This window comes from Cebus imitator, unplaced genomic scaffold (assembly GCF_001604975.1).
Source record: "Cebus imitator isolate Cc_AM_T3 unplaced genomic scaffold, Cebus_imitator-1.0 Scaffold41, whole genome shotgun sequence".
NCBI lineage: Eukaryota > Metazoa > Chordata > Mammalia > Primates > Cebidae > Cebus > Cebus imitator.
This window is the reverse complement of record NW_016107356.1, coordinates 1,586,933-1,611,943: the sequence shown is the minus strand read 5'-3', so window position 1 is coordinate 1,611,943 and position 25,011 is coordinate 1,586,933. Positions and strand designations below refer to the sequence as shown.

The following is a 25,011-nucleotide window of genomic DNA, read 5'->3' as shown; positions in this document are numbered from 1 at the left end:
TCATTTTCATGGGAAGAGCACAGCTGCCTGGGCTCAGGTGACCGCCTCACTGCTTACTCCCTGTTTAACTTTGGGAAGTTACTTCCCTGCCCCTTGACACTTCATTTGTAGAACAGGGATAATAAAAATACTTACCTCAGGTGGCTCATGCCTGTAATCCCAGCACTTTGGGAGGCCGGGGTGGGTGGATCACTTGAAGCCAGGAGTTTGAGACCAGCCTGGCCAACATAGTGAAATCCCATCTCTACTAAAAATTAAAAAATTAGCCAGGTGTGGTGGTGCACATCTGTAATTCCAACTACCTGGGAGGCTGAGGCAGGAGAATCGCTTGAACCCGGGAGGTGGAGGTTGCAGTAGGCCAAGATTGTGCCACTGCACTCCAGCCTGAGTGACTCTGTCTCAAACAAACACCAACCTACCTCAAAGGGCAGTTGTGTAACGTGCTTAGTACATAGTGAATACTCAATACATTTTCACTATGTGACCACACACACACACACACACACACACGCACACATTCTCACTGCAATGGCCATGGGATCAACCATGAACTTAGGAGACTGTCACTGTGTGGTGCTCAAAAGGAGAAAGATAATAAGTAGACAGAGTTTTCATTGTCATCATTAATATTTACTGGACACCAAAAAGAAACAAGGCCTTGGCCCAGGTGCCTTCCACTACTGGACTCCACAACACTCCTCACAAATAATATAGATGAAACAGAAGTGTGTCAGGTAAACATAAGGCAGTAGAGAAACAACTGTTGGGTTTTTTTTTTTGTTTTTTTTTGAGACGGAGTTTCGCTCTTGTCACCCAGGCTGGAGTGCAATGGCGCGATCTCGGCTCACCGCAACCTCCGCCTCCTGGGTTCAGGCAATTCTCCTGCCTCAGCCTCCTGAGTAGCTGGGATTACAGGCACGCGCCACCATGCCCAGCTAATTTTTTGTAGTTTTTTTAGTAGAGACGGGGTTTCACCATGTTGACCAGGATGGTCTCGATCTCTTGACCTCGTGATCCACCCGCCTAGGCCTCCCAAGGTGCTGGGATTACAGGCGTGAGCCACCGCGCCCGGCCTACTGTTGGGTTTTTAATCTTCAAAACTTTTCTTCTCTCAATTTAAAAAATCTGGCTTTAAGCAGATTAATGGAATAAGCACAGTTACGATTATGCCAGAGATGGAAACAAGCTGAGCTGGAGGGGAGGAAACAGGTAGGACCGGAGAGGTGTTTTACAGCTATCTCCCTTGCTACCGGAGTCCACGCTGCCCCGTCGCCTGGACAATGGCAACAGCCTCCACACTGGCCTTCTTGCCTCTCCTTGTGCCCCTCCCTTCTAGATACGCAGCAACACTGATTTTAAAAATGTAAATCATCTTTCTTCCCCACATTTCACACTTGGACTCTGCCCCAAATACTCTCCCTGGACCCATATCATCCATGTGTTCTCCCGATGTTCCGTGCCTTTGAGTGAACAGCCTCACCCTGATCTTCATATTATGGGGCCCGGACCTCCTTCCTGTCATTCAGATCTCAGCTAACTACCCCTTCAGAGGCCTTTCCTGACCACCCTCTGTCATGCGTGGCCAGTTCTTCTCTGCACAGCACTTACCTGATATTGCACATGGATTGTCTCCCAGCAGAGAACGCAGTCCCATGAGGGCAGCAGCCTTGTCCGCCCCAGCTGTTATTCCCAACCCTTACAACAGTGTTGGACACCTAACAGGTGACTGACAGTGTTTCAGCGGTGATCAAGATTATCCCACCATATTTTTGTTTCCTGTGAAACACACTGATTCTCCACCTGGTTTTGTGACACTTTTCGGTGACTTTAAGCTTCTAAGTGGAAAAAGCCAGATGTGGATTCTAGTATTTGTGAGGTCTTGGGCAGCAGCTTCAGTCTAAATTTCAGGTCTATTAATAAAAAGTAGAACTGATACCTCAGCGACCAAGAGGAGTCAGTAACAAATGGGAAAGCTCCCTCATTCTAATGATAAAAGGAAGCCTGGGAAAATTGTTAGCAAGTGAATTGAACCCAGCCTACTGCACCAAGTTGTGAAGCACCAATATTAAACAACATATAAATGCTTTGATGTTAAGCAGACAAAACACCATCAGAAGGGAAAATTGGTGTTGAACATTAGGTAATTTTTTAAAACAGATGTTTTCCTTTTTTAGATTTTTCTCTTCATTCTCATATTGCTTGGCTTTGAGGATTCTAAATGAGCTCAAGCAGCCTTGTCTTTTGGCTCTTTTCTAGTCTCTATATTTCATGAACTGCCTTCAAACATAAAATAGTATTTTTTTTTAACCTGGGATAGAATTTTCTGAAATTCTGTTCCAATAATCAATTACCCCAAGTTTATTTTAAACTTCAATAATGACTACAGAATTATGTCATAACAGAACAGAAATATCTTTGACTCTTTTAGGCATTTGGGGCTTTTCATACAGTATTGTGATTCCAGAACTGTGAGCTCTGAAGTTAAGTGCCCTAGGTTGGAATTCCAACTCTCACGTCCTAACAGTGACCCTGATGAGCTAAGTCCTCCCACTTGAAATACAGGACTAATAAAAATCCCATAAGGTTGCTGGGAGGATTCAATAAAAATTGTGTATCAACAATGCTTCACATATAGAAAATGTACAATAACTAATCTTCAGAAATTTGCCTCTTCTCAGAATATTAGACAAATGCAATGTTTAATGTTTTCCCAGATACATTCTATATTTATCATTTAATAGTTTAAACATCTGACTAGAAGCATGAAAGAAACAAAGACATAGCTAGGTTTTACTGCATAATAATGTAAAAAGGTACTTAAAAATTCTGAAGAACAGTCTCATATATGTGAAAAATCAATTTTACCATAAAACCTGAATCATATGAAGCTGAAAACCTGAAAAAAGGACTACTCCCAACTACCAATCATTTGTTTAACTTGCCATTATATTGCATTTGAGTCAGCGTAATCTTTATTTCAAAATAGCATTTTTATTATATAAAAATGTAAAAATCCAGCAAAACCAGAAATACGAATATATTTTCCTGGGCTTTCACATTTGTTGATTTTTATTCGCGATCTCTTTTTCAATACAATTTACACCCTCATCCCCATTTCCAGTCTGATTATACAAGTGCTAAGTGGCAGAAAGGTCTGGAATAAATACATCGAAAAAAAGAGGCAAAGCTGTGAAACTAAGTTGCATGCAACAGGTTCTATGAGGTGGGGAAAGGGTCTGAGAAATAAAACAGAGTAAGACAATGTAATTGGAAGGTTTTAGCTAAAGTTCTTTCAGTCATCTTTGTCTTTTGCTCCATGTTTCAGGATGCGTGTGAACTCGATGTAATTGAAGTTCCCCTTTTTGTCAATAGGTGCTTCCCTGTACAGCTCATCCACTTCCTCATCCGTAAACCGATCCCCCATGGTTGTCAGCAGCTCTCTCAGGTAATCTTCCTGAATGGTGCCTGGAAGGCAACAGAAAGAAGAAAGCAGTCATGAATACTTCCTGGCACTTTAATAATTCATTTCTAAAGTTAGTCAATCTTATAAAATATTTCAGAATATCCATATCTATAAAAAAATGTTAGTGAACTGAGGCTGCATGAACTATATCATTACGTTTTCCGATTGTTTTTAGAGTTCTGTATTAATATGAGATCAAATCATTTAAAAGCTCAGAAACAGATCATATGCTTACAAAATTAATCTTAAGCAAGTATTTTCTAGAGGTAAAAAAAGAAAACCCTTTCTATTTCAGAGAAGTACTTAATATAGTCTGGAATGAGGCTGGGCATAAACAAACAGCACTCACCTGTTGCTTCTTCATCAAAGCAAGCAAAAGCATTTCTGATAACATCTTCAGGATCTGTGCCATTTAACTTCTCACCAAACATGGTGAGGAACATGGTGAAATTGATGGGGCCTGGAGCCTCATTCATCATGGCATCAAGGTATGCATCAGTGGGATTCTTCCCTGTAAGAATTCACATTTTAACATTTAAAGACAAAAACACTAATTTCAATTATTTCACTATTATTATGCTCCCCAACATATTTTTAAAATTTACATCATTTGAAACTAATTTTTCAATTAATTTGAAGAACATTTAAAAAAGATTTTTGACAACATAAAAAATATTGTAAAAATGTATTCCAGGGTTACAATGAACGTTATTTATTCATTTATGTAAACTTTCTCTTATTTTTCATTAAAAACAAAACAAAAGCCTGATGCCAGGCAATGTCATATTATTACATCTTACTTTTTTTTGGACTACAGGCATGTGCCACCACACCCAGATCATTTTTTTTGTGCAGACTGGGCTTCACTATGTTGCCCAGGCTGGTCTTGAACTCCTGAGCTCAAGTGAGCCACCTGCCTTGGTCTCCCAAAGTGCTGGGATTATAGGCATGCATCACCGAGCCTGGCCTACACCCTAAATGCTGATAACATCAACGGCCCATCAGGGGAGTCAGTTCAATACCAGTCATTCAAAACAATCTAAATATTCATATTTCCAATTGTGATACAGATGCCAATGAGTTGGTATGCTTCAAAGTTGTATTTATAAGTTGGCCATTTAAGTTTAAACTATTAGCATGGTTTTGAATTGGGAGCTTCTCTGAACAGTATTAGATATCTTCAAATGCTGTTTATTTGTATGCACAGCATTTGAAGATATCTAGTATCACTGAACTGTGGTCTTGTTTGGTATTGTTTGTAATGGGAAATCTTAATCTCCACTCCAAGTATGCACATTTCTTTTAGTGCAGTGGTGAGGGAACTCCCTTGATCTTTCTGTAAGAGCTGGAAGAAATCTCTCTGGAATGGCCAGACATGGTGGGAGTGTTTTTGAGGCCCCCTGGTGTGGGGAAAGCAGCACTGAACCAAGGGTCTGAAATACTGGGTTTGAATCCCAGTTCCACCACTGGTTGCGTGATACAGGACGAAGTGGCAGAACTGGCATTCAAACTCAGTATTCCAGATCCTTTCTTCAGTGCTACCCTATTTAGAATTTACGTCTTTTCTTAAAAAGTCTAATTGACTGGTTAAAGTTGGTATCTCAAAGGTATCTTCCAACATTAAGTTTGTATGATTTTATATGAAAAGAACATCTATTCATCAGATATTCATATCTAAGGAAGCATCTCAAAATTATACCCAACTAAGTCAAAGCTAGAATGACAATCAAAGCTACACTTTTAGTTCATATATAAGTTTTAATCCTGGGAGTTTGGGTGAAATTTAAACATCATGTTGGCATATATTTGAACTGCATTGCAATCCTACCTGATTGCACCTACTCAATGTTCGGGTATCAAAATTAGCCCAAAATTAAACTCAAGATTCACTGAATAAGTGAAAGTAGCTAAAAAGATCTACTTTCCTACCTCCAAATTTAACCCAACTCACTTGCAACATTTTTTGGGGGGGAAGAAAAACTGTAACTGAAAGGTGTGAAGAGAACTCTAGGGTACAAAAAGTCACAGGGATGTAAAATGAATTGGTTTAGGCAAAGCACTTATGGACCTGCACGAGACATCCAATGTGATCTGTTGATTTGAAAGGTAAATACGCATCTTTTTAAAATTCATATTTATTTAAATTGTCATGGGTACACAGTAGGCGTATATATTTATGGGGTATATGAGATACTTTGATACAAGTATACAGTGCATAATAATCACATCTAGGTAAATGGCATGGCCGTCCCTTCAAGCATTTATCATGTCTTTGTTACCAACATTCCAATTATACTCTGAGTTATTTTAAAATGTACAATAATTATTGTTGACTGCAGTCACCTTGTTGTTCTATCAAATAGAACATTTTATTCATTCTATCTAACTATACTTTTGTTCCCATTAACCATTCCCACTCTTCTCCTCGCCTTCCCAGTCTCTGATAACCATCCTTCTACTTTCCATCTCCATGAGTTCAATTATTTTAACTTTTAGCTCCCACAAATGTGTGAGAACATGTGAAGCTTGTCTTTCTGTGCCTGGCTTATTTCACTTAACATAATGTCTTCCAGTTCCATCCATGTTGTTGCAATGACAGGATCTCATTTTTTATGGCCAAACAGTATTCTGTTGTACATAGTACCACATTTTTAAAATCCGTTCATCTGGTGATGTACACTTATGGTGCTTTTAAATCTTGGCTACTGTGAATAGTGCTGCAGTAAACATGGGAGTGCAGATATCTCTTCAATAATACAACTAATATCCTTTCTTTTTGGGTATATACCTAGCAGTGGGATTGCTGGATTATATGGGAACTCTACTTTTCGTTATTTGAGGAACCTCCATACTGTCCTCCACAGTGGCTGTACTTACATTCCTACCAATGGTGTATGAAGGTATCCCTGAAAGGTAAATACATATGTTAAAGCAAACTAAATATGGCCTGAGATAGACTCTGTACTTCTACATTTGAGTCTTTGTGGATGAACTGTAACGTAGCTTAATAGTCAGACAAGACTGAAAACCTAACTTAGGAATATGAGCCTGTAACAACTGCTAAGTCTTGGCCAATTCCAGCGCTCATACTTCAACCACTCATACACTGCTGAGTGTTCAAACTGTGTTCAAATAAGGCATATGCCGAGCTGTAATCAATCCAGCCATTCATACCTCACTTCCAATTTCTGTACGTCACTTCCCTTTCTGTTGCCTATAAATCTTCTACCACATGGCTGCACTGGAGTCTCTGTGAATCTGCTGTGATTCTGGTGGCTACCTGATTTGCAAATTGTTCACTGCTCAATTAAACTCGCTTAAATTTAACTTGGCTGAAACTGTTCTTTTAACACATATCTTTAAAGAAGGCATGGGTTTCTGCAAAACAGAGGGCCTCAAAGATAAACTCTGACTCTACCACCACTTGTCCATTCAACCAAATAGTTACTGATCATCTCTCAAGTTATAGACTTGAGAGTTCAATCTTTGGAAGACAGCTAAGTTCCTCAATTTTCCTCAGTGGCCTTTTTCAGTACTGACTTGCCCAAGAATATATTCAGACATTGTGGATGTGAAAAACACTAGGTTATAATCTAACTGCAAGTCAACAAATCAGATTAAAATCTGATTCTACTCTTACCCTGGATAAACAAAAGTTGCAAAATGTTAATGATTAGTGAATATAGCTAAAGATGTATAGGAGTTCACTATAGTGTTCTTTCCATTTTTTGTAGGCTTGGAATTTTTCAAAATCATATGTTGGAAAGCAATAAGCACACACCTAAACTTTACTTTCAATGCATTAGGAGAAATAATCAAAATCAAAAGGTAGAAGAATAAAAGCTAGCCAATCATTTTGTGGGCATTAAAAGAAAAAAAAAAAAAGATCCCCCCACTTCTTAGCCTTTTTGGCCAGTCAGTAGAACAGAGTGCAAAGCCTCACTGCAGGCCATCCGTGACCCACTTCCAGCCCGCCTCACCCCCATTGCTTTGGCCTATCAAGGTCTCCTTCGCCTTAGTTCCCTTGACTCCCACCTGTATGTAAAATAACTGCTGCCCCTGGGCAGAACATGAAGGACATTTCCTCCTGTCCTTCTTTTTAAGATCAAAGGAAACCACAAATACATACAAGGAATATTAACACCCATATACCAACAGCAACAAACGGCTGTTTGTGTTTGCTTTAAATCCTGCATCTTTACATTTCCTTTAATTATTAAAAAAAAAAAAATCACACAGCTAGGCACCGTGGTTCACACCTGTAGTCCCAGCACTTTGGGAGCAGAGGCGGGTGGATCATGAGATCAGGAGTTCGAGACGAGCCTGGCCAATACGGTGAAACCCCCGTCTCTACTAAAAATACCAAAAAAAAAAATTAGCTGGGTGTGGTGGCGTGTACCTAGTCCCAGTTACTCAGGAGGCTGAGGCAGGAAAATCTCTTGAACCCAGAAGCAGAGGTTGCAGTGAGCTGAGACTGCACTCCAGCCTGGGCAACAGAGTGAGCGAGACCCCATCTCAAAAAAACAAAACAAAACAAAATCACATACAATATTGTCAAAGTCTTCTTCCCTGTGTTTCCTTTTCTAGTCGCACTGCCCCTCCTCCTCAGAGATAACCATTATTACTTACTGTCACTTCTTGTTTATAACCTGTACTCAACCTTTATTAATAGTATACTATTAGCTACACTTGTTTGAAATTCTGGTATTTTGCTGCCTAGCCATGCCCTGGCTTTCCATCTAGAGACCTAAAATATTTAGCTAACAGGACCGTCAGCCTACCTGGACACAGCATCTGTCAGGTCCCCAACCTTGTAAGCTTATCCCTGTGTGACTGGCCGAGCCCCAAAATGGCACCTCCCACACCCAGAAATCTCTCTAGAGGCCTTTTGAGACAAGGAGAGAAATATTTGTATATCACACAAAAAATGATTCATAAAGAGACAAATTATTATATTTGGGAAAACGCAAATAAAGAATATAAAGTCTACCTAGAGAAGCGAGCATATCATGCAAATCTTCCTTGTCGATGAAACCATCTCTGTTCTGATCAATCATGTTGAAGGCCTCTTTGAACTCCTGAATCTGTGACTGGTCAAACATAGCAAACACGTTGGATGTCGCGCGCTGAGGGCGCTTCTTGGTGGTCTTGGTCTTTGCCTTTTTGCTCGACATGGTGGTGGTTTAATTCTGGAGTTGAAAAAAGCACAAAAATATAAAACCAAAAAGAATGCAAAAAACATAAAGCAAAACCAGAATACTTTAGGTGTTAAGTTAGTAGGTAAAAATATCAATATGGAATTATTACTTCAATTGCATGGGAATAAGTACACACCTAAACTTTATTTTCAATGTGACAATTAAATAACTGAGTAGGAAAAAAAGCAGTTTTTGAAACATGAAAGAACAGAATTAGCCAGGCGCCAGTGGCTCATGCCTACAACCCAACACCTTGGGAGGCCAAGGTGGGAGGATCACTTGAGACTAGGAGTTCAAGACTTGCCTGGGCAACACAGTGAGATCCCCATCTCTAAAAAAGAAAGAAACAGAATAGAAATTATTGATGTACTTTCTCCTAAATTGCAGCAGACTAATTTTTATGAAGTGAGAATTTAAAATATCTAACAATAGCTAGCATCTATGGAGTACTTACTCTAGCCAAGTACTTTATGAAGGCATAGGGTTTCCCCAAAGAGAAAGTCTCCAAAGTTGATCTCTTACTGACAAAGACTGTCCCCATTTAATCTTCACAGTAGTTGCCTATGGTAGATACTCTTATTATTTCCATTTTACTAACAGTATAACATAACCTCTCTAAGCCTCAGTTTTTCCATCAGTAAAACATGATACCTACGTCAATGCAACGTAAGAACTAAATGAGGTAACATATGTAAAGACTAGTCATGTTCAAAAAGGTCTCATCTTTGAATCTCAAACCTACCCTTTCATCTTTTAGCCCTTCTAGCTATCCCTCCATTTCCCCTTTCCCTTGACAAAATTTTCAGAATACCAGTCTAATACTGAACTCTCTCCATTTCCCCTTCTGTTTTTTATTTTAGAGATGGGGATTCTCACTATATTGCCCAGTCTGGTCTTGAACTCTGGGGCTCGAGGGATCCTCCCAAACTTCTGGGAATACAGACATGAGCCACCGTGTGCAGCCCCTTTTCTCTTCTTCCCAAGCACTCCTTGATTCTCTGTAATATGGCTTTGGTGGTAGCCTCCAACACTTGAAAGCCACCAATAATTTAAATATCAAGCAGAACAGACAATTATTTCTTTTTTTTAATTTGCAGTTTTAAATAATAAATAAAACACAAAAATACCATCAGCTCTGGAGTTAGGAAGTCCTGAGTTCAAATCTCAGCTCCACCATTACTAGCTACATATCACCTCTGAAAACCTGCACATCTGTAACCCTAACAGCTTTCAGTGAGTTCTGTGAGTCTTAGCAACTAATCAAACCCAAGGGTGGTCTTAGGACATCCAAACTTGAAACTGCTGTCAGAAATGATGATCTTGTAGACTGTTCCATAAATTCCCGCAATGTGAAAACAAATGACTAGACATGCCAATGGCCGAGCAGGGAGATTTGGGACCTGTGTCTCCAGGACTTCTGGTATTGGGATTTTTATACATTTATTGTCTACTTCTATTTCTTCAAGCTAAAGAACATCCCACAGAGTGTTTTGAAGCTTGGCTTAGTGGTGCAGTTTTGAAGTACACCAGCCTTACAGTCCTTACTCTAACATTCCAACCCCTTATCCTCCCCACATACAAGTCCTGAATAAAGTTTAATTTTCTTCTCTTCCCTGTAACTTAGTTGTTATTTGCCCTTAGTTATATCGAAGATTAAATCAGAGACAGAATGTAGTCCACTAACAGGCATTTGATTATGTTTTCATTCTTCAAATACCAAAAACTTAGATTAAGGTTCATTCTCATGCTAAAAATTTTGACTCAATTTCTTGAAGATTAGTCAAGTAAGTCTGAAGGCAAAAATTATTAGTTCTTTCCATCAGCAAGTCATTTTTGTAATAGGGTTATTTAGAAAAAGTTTCCAGAGTTAAATATTTATTTTTAAAAAATAATCAAGTTGGTGTGGTAGCTCACGCCTGTAATCTCAACACGCTGGGAGGCTGAGTCTGGAAGACTGCTTGAGCCCAGGAGTTTGAGACAGGCCTGAGCAACAAAGTGAGATCTTGTCTCCACACACACACACACACACACACACACACACACACACACACAAATTAGCCAGGTGTGGTGGCATATGCCTGTGGTCCCAGCTACTACTCGGGAGGTTGGGGTGGGAGGATCATTTGAGCCTGGGAGGTCGAGGAGAGTAAACTGTGATGGTGCCCCTAACCTCAGCCTGGGTGACAAAAAGAGACCTTGTCTCAAAAAATCATAGGAAATCAAATAAAAATCAGTCAATTGTATCATGCTACCTCTACAGCTAACCCCAAAAGTATACTATATTTAAACATGTTTGAAGTTTAGTCTAAGTTCTCCAAGAAGCTAATACCAAGATGGGATTAAACACCCAAGGATTTTATTCGGGGAAATGCCTGTGAGAAAGAATAGGGAGTTAGCCTGATAAGTCTAGAAGAGCCATCACCATCTGATGGTGACCCCCAAGAGAAGGAAACACAAAAGGCAAGTTGATGGAAGAGAACAAAAAACAATTCACTCACTGGTCCCAATCAAATACATTACAGCAGATATAGGCTCAATGTAGTAATACTGTATTTTAAATTTTTGTTCATACTTCATTTAAAAACTGGCATATTTGTATATACATATGGTACCTATAAAAACTATACATACAATATCAGCTGAAAAGTGAAGCAAAGTTGTATCAAAATAATCAATCTGAAGGGAACTGTGGCCCCCAAAGAAATTACCACCCTCCCTCCTTCCCTTCTGAAATAAGCATCTTGGCTGTCTCCACCTTCTCACTTCCCACTCAATTTCCAACCTGCCACAATCTGGCTTTCTGTTCCTTACTGCAACTGCTTTAATTGCCAGGTCTGGTCTAATCTTGAATCAGTCTACTGTATGACACTATTTCATCCCTCTTTTCTTTGGAGACTCAGCCACTGTTAGCCTGGTGCTCCATAACAGCAGAAATCAACTGTCCCAGGTGGAAAGGGTCCCAACCTTGAAGAACTTACGCTCTAATGAGGAAGCCTGCTAAGTATTATGTTGGAAAGACTGATTATAAAATTGTTTATTTGACTTACTCTAGCTCAGTTCTCCTATTTCTAAGACTTCTTCCTCCATTTTCTTCTTAGTTTACCTCCTCTTAAATATTCTTATTTCCCAGTATTCTGGCAGCACATGGTTTTAAGTTCTTTTCAGTCTTCATTCCTTGGATGATCTCATCAACTTTCACTGTTCTGACAACACCTACACCCCCCAACTCTGAACCTCCAGGCCTGACATTTCCTTGGAGCCTCGGACTCAAATATCTAAATGCCTGTGAAAGGCACCCATCTGGATATCTCACAGACATTCATAATCAACATGCTGAAAACTCAATTATCTCCCCACTCCTGAACTTTCCCATCTTTCTGTTTCCAATCATCTACCCACAAGCCAGAAACCTAGGAGTCAACCTCCCAAATCCCTCTCCCTGATGATTGAGAAATATTTCTCAGAGTTGCTCATCTTCTTCATTCCTCTGCCACCACCCTAAACTGGATCCTTATTACCACTTGTGTAAAATATTTCTATGGCCTCCTCACTAGTCCCCTTGCCTTTTGGCTCTCTCAAAACTACCCTTAGTTTTCTAGCCACGGTTGTCTAAAACATAAATATGATCACCTCATCATTCCACTTTTCAAAATCTTCTTTGGCTCTCCTCTTCCTAAAGTACCAAGTTCCTGTGCATGGCACACGAGTCTTCCTTTCCCCACTCTAGAATAGCCCTTCCAGCCTCCTCTTTAGCCATTCTCTGCTTTGTACTTTTCCTTTAGCAACACCAAACTGCAAATGTCCCCGAGGCACTATGACATTTCTTATCTTGTGTATTTTTGTTCTTGCTATTTTTCCAGCCCCAATTGCCCTGATCTACTTGTCTGCCTTAGGAACACAGAGAAAATTAAAGGTCTACTCAACTTACAGCTACTATCATTTATTAAGTGACTCATGTGCTAGAAACATTATGTGCATTAAATGAAACATGCCCATCTGCCAAATGAAGAAATCGAGGGTCAAAGATATTAAATAACTTGCCCAAAGTCACCTAGTGGCAGAGCTAGGGTTCAAACCCCATTTGTTACAGGTTGTTCACCCTGTATATTTTCTACTTCCTTCTAAATACTCTTCTAATTATTTTGAGTTTGACACAAAATTTTTAAAAACTTTCAATTCTATCAATATAATTCAACACTGATTTCTGAGCAGCTACATTCCTCTAAAGTCAAATCCTAGACAAATTGAGTTTTCAAATAAAGCCAAACTATACAAGAGAAATCAACGTACAGAATAGAATCGCAGTGAGTAACTGACATGTAAATGGCAATCCCTGGAATTGTGCAGTGTAGTAACCCAGGTTGGGTTTGGTCAGGTGGCAGCTATCAGTCATAGCTTTCATTTGAAACTTTGATCTAGGACTGTCAAATTTATTAAGGTTCAACTTAAAAGCATTCAAAAACAAAAACAAACCAAAAAAAAAACCCAATCCAACCCTTGAAGTACAGACAGAAAATAGCCATACAGAACACAGCACAAATGAATGTAATAACCCTCAACAGCAGTAAAAACACTTCTTCCTTCCTCTGTAAAACTGTTACTCTGATATTGCTATAAATTTCTAATATAAAGTGAACTAAAGGATAGAATTAGTACTCAGAGGTTACATCAAAGGCAGGCATGTAGGAATTGATACAGCAGTCCCTCCTTATCTGAGGGGGATACATTCCAAGACCCCCAGTGGATGCCTGAAACCAGGGATAGTACCCAACCCACATAGCCAGCCCTCCATATCCACAGGTTCCACACTCACAGATTCAACTGAAAATCAATTGTTTATTTGAAAAAATACAAACAAAAAATACAACAATAAAAATACAGTATAACAACTATTTACATGGTATTTGCATTATATATTATAAGCAATCTAGAGATGATTTAAAGTATTCAGGAGGATATGTGTAGGTTTTATGCAAATACTATGCCATTTATATGAAAGACTTGAGCATCTGCAGATTCCAGTATCTGCAGGAGGGTCCTGGAACCAACCCTCTGCAGATACAGATAAATGACTATATATAGTTTGTTTTTCTCATATATACATATATATGATAAAGCTTAATTTATAAATTAAGCACAGTTAAGAGATTAACAATAATAAAATAGAATATACTGTAACAAAAATTATGTGAATGAGGTCTCTCTCTGAAAATATCTCATTGTACTGTACTCACTTATTTTCAGACCTCAGTTGACCACAGGGAACTGAAACCCAGAAAGCAAAACCATGGACCACAGAAAGAAGCATAATATAGGACTACTGCATTATGTATTATAGGTGGCTGTGGTATCAACATACTTGGTTGATAATAAAAATGTTTGCAAAGTCACCTGCAGTACTGATATGCAAAGAGAAACATAGACACCATCATCATTAATAAGTAGAAATTGTCTATGAACTTCAGCTTTATCGAAAGCTTGGGGAAGAGGCTCACAGAGCACATTCTGTCAGCCACCTATGACTTCGTTTGAGGCTTCAAGTCAGCTAGAGCAAGTAAATATGGCTCTTAAAGCAGTTATATCCTCTGGTTTCAATCTTGGCTGCAGAAAGTGATGCCTGTAGCCTCAAGGTAATGGAATATCTGGGAGTGGAGCCGAGGCATCTGTATTTTCAAAAATGCACCACATGATTTCAATGCACATTGAAGGTTAAGAACCACTTAGTGTATGAAGTTAACCACTCAGATCACACTGGCTGTTTATGCATCTAGTTCCCCTTACTTTTTCAATGTCATCATTACGGTTTAACGAAGATGCTGAATGATAAAACTAATTCCAGATGAATAACAGAATTATAGTTCTATTATTCACAAGTTGTATGACTGCTGGTCACTTTGGCTTTCCCAGGCCTCATTTGTCTTCAACCATAAAATCAGTGTTAGGTAGATAGAAGAAATAACTTCGCAGCTACTAAACTACATGTAGTCTACACAGAGGTTCATTTAGTAATCCCCAGACATGACCTTTAAAATGCCTTTTAAAAATTGAATTAGTCTGCCAACATTTTAAAAAATTGAACATTTTACATAACCTAAATTTCAGATATTTTAAACAACTGTACAATAAAGAATCACCTGACCAGCATCCTGGAAATTCCTGCAGGTAATAATTGCTTGTTTAACAAGCAATCCCCTCTACTCCCTACATTTCCTTATCCCAGCAGGTATTAGTTTATCTGCCTGGCCCCTCAGAGCACTTAAACTTGCTCCTCTGGTCATGGTGGTAGCCAGGTTCTAAGAAAGTCCTCAACAATTCTCATGCCCTTGTGCAGTCCTCTCCAACAATGAAAAGTGCTGACCTGTGTAACCAATAAGATATTGTGAAATGAGGGTGTTTGGCTTTGTCATAATAGACCTTTCAGCTTTTGCCCTGCTGTCTTGGATCACTCAATTGGCAGAAGCCAGGTCATGAAGACACTCACACAGCCCTATGGAGAGATCCATGTGGCAGGGAACTGAGGATTTCTGCTAACAGTGAGCACCAACTTGTCAGCTATGTGACTGACATTCGGGAGGCTGACCTTCCTTCAGACAACTGCAGCCCCTGGATGCAACCTCATGAGAGACCCTGTGCCAGAACCACCCACCTAAGCTGCTCTGGCTCTGCCCCTCAAAAATTGTTGGTTTCTAAGGTGCTAAGTTTCGGAGTAATTTGTTGTACACCAATAGAAAAGTAATAAAATCACTGTCTCCTTGACCTCTTTAATGTTAAAATAGGGCAATGCCTTTATTTCAGAATTACAGCCACAGTCCAAGTTTCAAGGGACCACAATCAACTTTGCATAGCACCAGGAAGTTTCCATTTCTAAGCAGAAAAGTTTAACTCCTTCTTCTCAGTTGCCATCCAAGTTCTGTAGGTTCTTTTTACTGCACGAGTCACCCTTCCTCAATCAACATTCCCATCATCACCATCCTATTCTTTTGGCTGAATTTCTCTGGCTCCGACCAGCAAAACACTTCCTGATTTGCCAGTTATTCTCATTTTCCAATTGGGGTCTCAAAGCTCTGTCCTTTTTTCTAAGTACTGACTGAAAAACTGGTAGCATAAAGGTGCCACTCAAAAATGAGATAATTGGGAAGGGGAGGGAGGAGCTGATTTTGCAAGCAAAGGATGATAAACAGCTCTAATTTTAGCTAGGCCACAGTAGAATGCAAGCAGAGAAGGCAGGACTCTGAGGGGGTCATGCTTAGCAATGCTGATTTGTGAGCAGAGGCACAAGGTAAAGCCCTCAGAATAGATGAACTCACATAGAAAAGCAGACAGTAGTTCTTGGGCTAACCTAAGGTCATTTTTACTCCACCTCATCTTCACCAAGGTCTATTAGAATCTTTAGAAATTTCTCATGGATTCCCATGGTTATTACTGTAGTCAAGATGAATGTTCTAACTGGAAGACTCAAATGATTGGTTACATAAACGACAGTCTGAAAACAGCAGTCATAAACAGAATTTATTATATGTCAAGTTAAAATACTTCACAGAATTAACATCATATACTTAATGACATATCATTGTTTTTATGCTGCATATTTAGGCAAAAAAGATAGTTCCATAATTATATGTATTTTTTTAGGGAGCCATACTCAATTTTTTCAACTTTTCTTAACATCAGGGAAGCATTTCCCCTAGTACTCTACATGTATTTTACCACTTACCCCAAACATATAACACTGACATTTCCTTCTCTATCATAGGTTTTATGATCATTCCAGTTAGCTGTGAACTTTCTATTCTCTGAGGTCCCATATCATTTTGTTTTACTGCAGTGAAATTTATATACATTCAAATGTACAAACCTTAATTTTTTTTTTTTTTTGAGACAGAGTCTCACTCCGTCACCCAGGCTGGAGTGCAGTGTGTGATCTCAGCTCACTGCAACCCCCACCACTGGGGTCAGGTAGCTATGCATGTGCCACCCCGTCCGGATAATTTTTCTATTTTTAATACAGACGACGTTTCAACATGTTGGCCAGGCTGGTCTTGAATTCCTGGCCTCATGATCCACCCACCTCAGCCTCCCAAAGTGCCATGATTATAGGTGTGAGCCACCACACCTGGCCTCTTAATAAGTTTTTATAATGTGTATACCCATGTAACCATCATCCCAATTAAGTTACAAATGTTGACATTGTTCCAGAAAATTCTCTCCAAGTTAACCACCATCTTCCATGGGCAACCACTGTTCAGATTTCTATCACCATAGATTAGTTTTTTTCTTTGAACTTCTTATAAATGGAATTGTACAGTACATATCCATATATATGCCTGTCTTCTTTCACTCAATACAATGTTTTGAAGTTCACCTCTCATACTGGGTTTACGGCACAATCATAGCTCACTGTAGCCTTTTAACTCCTGGACTCAAGTGATCATCCTGCCTCAGCCTCATGAGCAGCTGGGACTACAGGCATGAGCCACCACACCCGGCTACTTTGCAAGAAGGGGGTAGGGCGCTAGAGATGGGATCTTGCTATGTTGCCCAGGTTGGTCTTGAACCCCTGGCTTCAAATGATCCTCCCACTTTGGCCTCCCAAAGCACTGGGATTACAGGTGTGAGCCACCATACCTGGCCATATTGCCTTTTGCCTTTCCACCTTGGACTGTGGAACTTAGTAGTGTGCCTTGCACACAACAGGTGGTCAAAGAGTCCTAGTTAGGCAAATACATACATATATATATGGCTCCTTCCTGTCACAAACAGAATTACACATATATGTTCATTACAAGGTAGGTCCCGGATCTGAATTCCAATATGAGGCTTTTCTCTATGGTCTACCTATGGTTTCAGTCTCTTCCCCAACAGATCCCTAAGGACACTTAGCAGCTAACCCCTGCTCCATACTTGGAAGAAGCAGTACTAACCAGGGACAATAACTGAGTGCTGAAGATGTACCAGGCACTGATTTAAGCATCCCGTTTGTGTTAATACATTTAGTCCTCACAACAACTTATAATATGGATACTGTTACCATCCTCTTCTCTCGGATGAGAAAATCAGGGTAAAGAGAATAAACAACTTGCCACACAGCTAGAAAATGGCAGAGCTCAGAACCAGGATCTGTATTCAGGAAATCTAGCTCCAGAGCTTGAACCACTGGCCTCTAATATCCTGCATAGAGGCAGCTGAAATTCCCTACCATGAAAATGTGAATAGATGGGAGTAACAGGCAATGACACCCCAAAGCTAATGTGTGGAATGAGGAAGAAAGATCCCAAAGATGCTGGCAAAAAGGGTATGATAAACTCATCCCCAGATACCTGGAGTCTTTAAATCTTGGGACAAGGGGAAAACTAGCCCCATGTTGGTGCGCCTGTTCTCTTTCCTAACCGTAGCAACCCTCGTCTGGGGATCTGTCCTTCGGAAGTTGCAGTTCATCTTATACAAGCTTAGTCTCATCAAAGCATAAACAAACACTGAATCAGCTATCATAAAAGTTGTTTCACTCTTGGGGCCAGAACAAAGTCTAGAATCATTATAGAACCCGGCCAAAAAAAAAAAAAGTTGTTTCACTCAACAGAGCCTTCACAAGGCAAAAGCTGTGCTCTTAGTTATAAAGTTCGGGGCGGGGGGGGGGGGTTCACCACCTTGGGCAAATTACATCACCTCTCTGGGTTTCATTTTCCTCAGTTACAAAATGCAAGGGCTTCACAAGGTAATCTATAAGGTCCTACTGGATTCTAAATGCTATGATTCCTCTCTTAACAAAAGACCATTACAAATCCATCTTAAACTAAAGCTGCCAAGTGAATCCTCTAAACATCCCTTTCTTATTATTCCCTTAGTGAAGACTCCAAAATTACTCTCTATGGCTTATCTAATCTTTTCTTTCTCCTACGTTTTCAAGACACCCATAAGAAGGTCCCACTTACCTATCTATCCTTATTTCCAACTATTAGTCATTACAGTTCTGTTCCATACCCGCTGGTCTTCCCACGGTCTGCTTTTCACAGAACACAATTCTGAGCTTTTGAGTTGTGCTCTTGTTACCACCTCCCACACATCTAGCCGGAAACGCTAAGTTCTCCCTCCTAGGGCTGAATACAAGGCCTTCAGTGAGGTCACGATTCTTTTCCAAGTAACCTTTCCAGATTTCTGTTAATTGTCCTTTCTTCAATCAACACGAATGAACTACACCTTTATAGAAGATGCAAGGCACGTTGAGAGAATTACAACTCGATGTAAATCATTATATTTGAACCTTTATCAACCACACACTCGGGTACCGGATTGTTAATGGTTTCCTTGGAGACTTCACCTTAGGCAAGACCGTGCACTAGGAGGCTCCTGCACCCTCCAAAGCATCTAGGACAGTGTGGGGCACAGGGCAGGTGCTCCACACGAATACGTCCTGCCAGCCCTAATCCACCGCCAGGGTGCGCCACGGCCCAGGGAGGGCAGGTGTTGGCTGCGGGGCTGTCCGGCGGTCCAGGGCCCAGGTGAATGAGGTCACCCAGGTGGCGCAGGACCGGTCACCTCTCTAGCAGGGCGTCTCCTCAGCCCAGCTCCATCGCCTGCAGCCTCCCGGCCCCTGGACGTCGCGGGCCAGGGCCTCGCCGCCTACCCTCCTCCCTCCACCTCCGGCCCCGCGCCCCCTCCTCAGCCAGCCGGACAGGTCCGGCCGCCGCCCGGCCGCACTGGGGCGGGGTCCGGCCGCAGACGCGCGACCGGAAGGGACGTGGGGACACGGAGGCGGCCCAAGGGGTCCCGCGAGCGGGGTCGAGCGCCACTCACCCGGCGCCAAACACCAGAACTGAGGCCGCCTTGCGCGAGACGACGAGCAACAGCGAAGAGCACAGGGCTGCGGCCGGACAGTGGCGGCGCCGGCACTTCCTGCCTGGAGGGGCGGAGCGGAAGGCGCACCGGAAGGCGCGGCGAGACCAACTGAAACGGGGGTGCGCCGGCTATTCGCGCCCGGGCTGGCAGAGTCTGCGTGTTCGCAGAGAGGCGGGGCTGCTGGCACCGGTCGGACACGGCCGGGGTCTTAGCTGCCCCTCCGGCCTGCTCCGATCTGCTGCGGTATAGCTGCCTGCGCCGCGGCGGTCGCCCGCAGCCCGGCCCTCGCCACCCGCTCCCGCGGCAGCTCCGCGGCCCTTCCGCATTCCTGGGCCGGCTGGGCGCGGCGAGGCTGGGCGCTGGAATTTGACCCCGGCGGGCCGCGATCAGTCGACGATTTGGGGTCCCCTTTGACTCAGGCGCGTCGCGATCCGCCGAGGATTTGGGAGGGCCGAACCCTGAGTTGCCAGATTTTGCAAGTAAAAGTACAGTTCTCCTAAATTTGAATTTCAGACAAGTCAGGTTTTAGGGTTCGTCCCGTGTGATGTCAAGTGAGGGCGCCCCCCGGGGAGGATTCTCGTCCGCTCCAGATCCCTTTCTCTTTTCAAACCGCATTCCAGAGAGTTAAATCCTTTAACCTACTCCTCCTATCTTACCCTCATAAGGTTTACGGCCACAGCCTACGGCTGTTTCATTCCCCTTTTAGCTACAAGAAACTTTTATTCAAATTATTTGCTTTCCTTTAAATTATCAAGAAAATGGCAACGCACACACATACACACAGACACAGACATATATAATGCTTTTGGCCAAAACAAAGGAAAACACCAAACTACGTTTTTCAGATTTTGTTCTAGATCGTGTTTATGGCTATGCTCTTTAGGATATTTTACCTCACCTTGAGGTAATGTAGACGAATAGCATTACTTCAGGATGGTGGAGAATGGCAATCTAATAGCAAATCTTTATTGACCTCTTCTTACTGCTTTAACGAGTGTCGGATGCTGAGAGATGAAGGCAAAGCCTCTTTTCTCAGGGAGTTTATATTCTAGCAATCAGAAATTCCTAGAAGGGAGGGACCTTGTGTTCAGCATTCTATAGCAGTAGTTCTTAAACAGTAGCATACATCATAACCCACAGGGCTTTTAAAATCATTTTTGAGCCTCGAAACCGGGTATTAGGATTCAGTGAGTAAGGCGTGGAGGATAATCAGAATTTCTGGTAAGCACCCACGTGCTGCTGATGTGGTGGTCCTCATCCCAGCAGCGCAGCTCTAAATCCAGTTCATAACTGTATTTTCTCAAGTGTTAGAAAAGTAACTGCTGAAAAGGCACACCTGGTTCTACAATATTTAGTCTTTCCCTTAACTGCAGCCTAGGTTTTGGTTCGATAGTTTAATTTTTTAAAAAAATAAGTTTCTAGATTTGTGCTGTCCAATACAATAGTCACTAACCAACTGTGGCTAAAGTTAATTTAAAATTCAGTTCTTCAGTTGTATTTGATACATTTTATTTTTAGAGATTGGGTCACCCTGTGTTGCCTAACCTGGAATGCAGTGGCTATTCACAGGTGTGATCATAATGCACTACAACCTGGAACCCCTGGGCTCAAGCAATCGTCTCACCTGAGCCTCCCACGTAGTTGGGACTACAGGTGAGAGACACTGCACCAGTGCACCTGGCAGTATTAGACACTTTTTTTTTTTTGAGACGGAGTCTTGCTCTGTCACCCAGGCTGGAGTGCAGTGGCATGATCTCAGCTCACTGCAACCTCAGACTCCCAGGTTCAAGCAATTCTCCTGCTTCAGCCTCCTGAGTAGCTGGGACTACAGGCAAGTGCTACCACACCCAGCTAATTTTTATATTTTTAGTAGACACGGGGTTTCACCATGTTGGCCAGAATGATCTGGATCTCTTGACTTCGTGGCCCACCTCAGCCTCCCAAAGTGCTGGGATTATAGGCGTCAGCCACCCCGGCCGGCCAGTATTAGACACATTTTATGCGCTCAGTAGCCACATGTGGTTAGTGTCCCTATTGGATGGCACAGAGAACATTTCTATCATTACAGAAACTTCTATTTGACAGCACTGTTCTGAAGAAATAATTCTAAGTATATTGTCTTCTCTAGATGCAAAAGAAAAGCCTATAATAAATAGGCCTTATTTATTAATAAAAATTTATTCACTAATAAAAGAATAGCTGGGTATCTAAATATGTATCATTGGGAAATTGTTAATTATAGCATACCCACGTCAAAGATAACTGAAGTTAAGAATGGTTGAAAAAGCAACATACTCAAAACAAAACAATGGTGGCTATGCCAAAACATGAGATATGATTTAAGTAGTCAATGAAACAAGTTGTAAATTCATTACAACTCTAAAATGTATGTGGATAAATACTGGAGAAAAGTCATAATTTGTGCTATTTGAGCAGACACAGCAAAATCTAAAATAAAAAGACATAGGTACTTGGAAGATGAAAGAGCAAGTAGAAATGGAGTAAGCAGCAGTGGAAAAATTGGGCATTTCTTCTTTGTGGAATTAGCTACAACAATCCCTTTATGGACAGAAAAGATAAAAATGAGGTTCCAGGGAAATCAATAAATTGTACCTGTGAAGAGAAGTCTGGCATATTGGACCTGCTCAGGATAGCGAAAGTCAACTATTTCAGCATCCACTAGGTACCAGACAAACTGACAGGCATTTCTATGCATAGTCTTATAAAATCTTCCTAAGAACCTGTTAATGAAATTCTAGTTTGAAATCCATTCACTTTTCTAAGGGCAATCCTCCATGTGATCTAGGTTCTGTCACTTCCTAGTTCTTAGACATGATCCATTTTGTTTCACTAATTGTTTCCTCCTAGTTTGTCTTCTTCCACTCAGCCTATAAGCAGGCTTGAATTTCTACTTCAAAGATAGGCCTTTTGACCCTTCTCCTCACTGGCTCACTGGTAAACAGAATAACTACTATTTGGATACCTAATGTGTCCCAGTCCATTTGCCTTTCATGTTTCTAATTTTCAGAAGAAACTTGGATGGTATTGGCCATTTTACAGACGAGGAAACTGGCAATTAAGCATGACCAAAAACACAAGCTAGTCAAATAAGCAGGTGCAATTCACTTAACTAAGTATGGCTCCAAGTCCACCCTGCTCTTAATCACACAAATGCTGCTTTATATATTAATAGTATGTTCCTGATATGAACCAACAGCATTATTTCTATTTTATAAATGAATAAATAGGCCAAGGGAGTTTAAATAATTTACGTAAGGTTATAAAGCCATTATGTAGCAACAAATGGGAATTAAGTGTAGGTCTGTCTGACCCCCTCACCTAGGCATTATTCACTATCCTGTATTGCATTATGGATTCTGGACTCAAAACTCAGTGCCTAATAGCTCTATCAAACATGACTAATCTTGTCAAATCTCGGGGTGGGGGGGGGGTCTCATTTAAACCTTCCCAGACTCCACTTTTCTGTGTTGGACACTACTGACTAACCTCCTAACTCTCGAAATTAACTAGGTTTCTGTAAGACTGCATTTGTGGTTCAATTTACCTCTCTGAACTCTTTGATCATTTTTTATCTGATCCTCAAGTCTAAATGTTAAATCTCTTGCTGTCCTTCCTCTTTTGACTTTGTAGAAAATGGTTCCGTTTCTTTCTCAATTTGCTTTTGTCTCTTATGCTCTGGCCTTCCTCCTTTCTTTCCCAGGAGCATTCAATTCTTGCTCTCATCAAGTCATCAGTTCTTTCAAGTAAAATTTGGGGCCTGGAATCCAAATGACCGTATCAACATATGCAGGTGGATAAGGATGCCACCCTGATTAGATCGGCTTTGTCCAATTTTTTTTTTTTTTTTTTAGTAATAGCATTTAGTAATTTTTTTTTTTAGTAATAGCAATTTAGTAATTGCTCTGTCACCCCAGGCTGGACTGCAGTGGCACAATCAGCTCACTGCAGACTCAAACTCCTGAGCTCAAGCAATCCTTCCACCTCAGCTTCTGCAGTAGCTGGGACTACAGGCACCTGCCACCATGTCTGGCTAATTTTTATTTTTTAATTTTCATGTAGAGTTGGGGTTTTCCTTTGCTGCCCAGGCTGATGATGAACTTCTGGCTTCAAGCAGTCTTCCTACTTCGACCTTCCAAAGTGCGGAGATTACAGATGTGAGCCACTATGCCCAGCTAGAACTTTTGAAATGTTTTGTTTCAAGTATGACTTTCATCATGGAAACTTTTGAGACTGATTTTTCAGTCAAACACACCATTGAAATGGATGCTTTTACCTTTCTATTGGCAATCATTCTTGTTTAAGCAAAGAATGCTATTACTAAATTAGGATAATTATTTCATTCAGGGTACATCATTGTTCTTAATGCAAGTTGGTTCTATGAACAGTTACTTGAAAGGGAAACAGGGACCCTGCAAGAGATCATTTTAGTAGTACCATGTTTTTCATACAGTAGAAACAATGTTACCTGTTCTTCACTAGAGATTTAACAAAGCAGATGATAATTTTTTCTCTTGAAATGGAAATTCAATTCAAAAAAACAAGATTTTAGCACCATGGCCATAGCCCGGAAAAAGTATTTTGGCTTAACTGCTGAATAAAATTCAGAAACAAAAGACAAAGATTCAAGGCAGGTTCTAATGTTGAAGAAAGCAAGGAATAGCTTTGACCAGTCCTTCTATTCCCATAGCACTGGCCTTCCCAGGTTACAGGAGCTAGCTGATCTATCTTACTGGCTGCAAAGGCCTGCTGCCCAGAAGGCTTTTAGTAATTGTTTACTGAATGAGGTAATGGTTTGTCCAAGGAAAGTCATGTTAATAGTAGCATTAAACTTGAAGTTACTAGAGTAATTGTCAATTACTCATCTTCATAGGCTACTTGTCAACTCTTTTCAACCAACTTTTTCTCCATTTCAAATATTTTATAACTCATGAATCTTTGATAGTCAGAATTTTGGGCTGGGCATGGTTGCTTACAACTGTAATCCCAGCACTTTGGGAGGTAGAGGTGGGAGGATCACTTGAGTACAGGAGTTTGAGACCAGCCTGGGCAACATGAGACCTTGTCTCTACAACAAATTAACAAATTAGCCGGGCATGGTGGCACATGCCTGTAGTCCCAACTACTCAGGTGGCTGAGACAGATGGAAGGATCACTTGAGCCTAGGAGGTCAAGGCTGCAGTAAGCTGTGATCATGTCATTGTATTCCAGCCTGGGTGACAGAGCGAGAGACCCTGTCTGGAAAAAAAAGAGAATCTTGAAGTCCTTTGAGAGTTAAATTTTTAAAGCCAAAAAAGAATGAAACTGTCTACCACTCCCTGATTAACTCTGAAACAGTTCTGCATTTCTGCAAATAGCAGAAGTTATTTCTAGGACTGAAATAATGACCTCACTTTCCCAGGCATGTAGGTTCAGCTGTTTTGATTGTGGGAAGGTCAGGAATGTCAAAAACTCACACATGGACTCATGGTGAATCTGCATAAACAAATATGATGATAT

The 25,011-nt window shown here is 41.0% G+C and overlaps 1 protein-coding gene and 1 long non-coding RNA gene across 2 annotated transcripts; both read right to left on the bottom strand.

The window, feature by feature from the left end:
* Nucleotides 1–1,005: 1,005 nt before the first annotated feature.
* Nucleotides 1,006–18,747, bottom strand: LOC119470797. The gene is made up of 3 exons (XR_005199760.1): nt 18,735–18,747; nt 15,304–15,315; nt 1,006–2,537 (listed from the first exon to the last, which is right to left on the bottom strand). It is a non-coding gene; the product is annotated as an uncharacterized LOC119470797 (long non-coding RNA).
* Nucleotides 2,955–19,811, bottom strand: LOC108302481 (myosin regulatory light chain 12B). Its single transcript, XM_017526080.1, has 4 exons — nt 19,453–19,811; nt 8,454–8,652; nt 3,813–3,974; nt 2,955–3,465 (listed from the first exon to the last, which is right to left on the bottom strand). Exons 2-4 carry the CDS (start codon nt 8,635–8,637, stop codon nt 3,293–3,295), a joined length of 519 nt encoding a protein of 172 aa, XP_017381569.1. The 5' UTR covers nt 8,638–8,652; nt 19,453–19,811; the 3' UTR covers nt 2,955–3,292.
* Nucleotides 19,812–25,011: the final 5,200 nt, after the last annotated feature.

What these genes read in the sequence shown, in the direction of transcription:
- LOC108302481 (XM_017526080.1), bottom strand. Translation starts at nt 8,637, where the DNA reads ATGTCGAGCAAAAAGGCAAAGACCAAGACCACCAAGAAGCGCCCTCAG. An exon ending in TGATATGCTCGCTTCTCTAG is followed by an intron (nt 3,975 to 8,453) that starts GTAGACTTTATA and finishes GAATTCTTACAG; the next exon opens with GGAAGAATCCCACTGATGCA. An exon ending in CTTTGATGAAGAAGCAACAG is followed by an intron (nt 3,466 to 3,812) that starts GTGAGTGCTGTT and finishes GTTGCCTTCCAG; the next exon opens with GCACCATTCAGGAAGATTAC.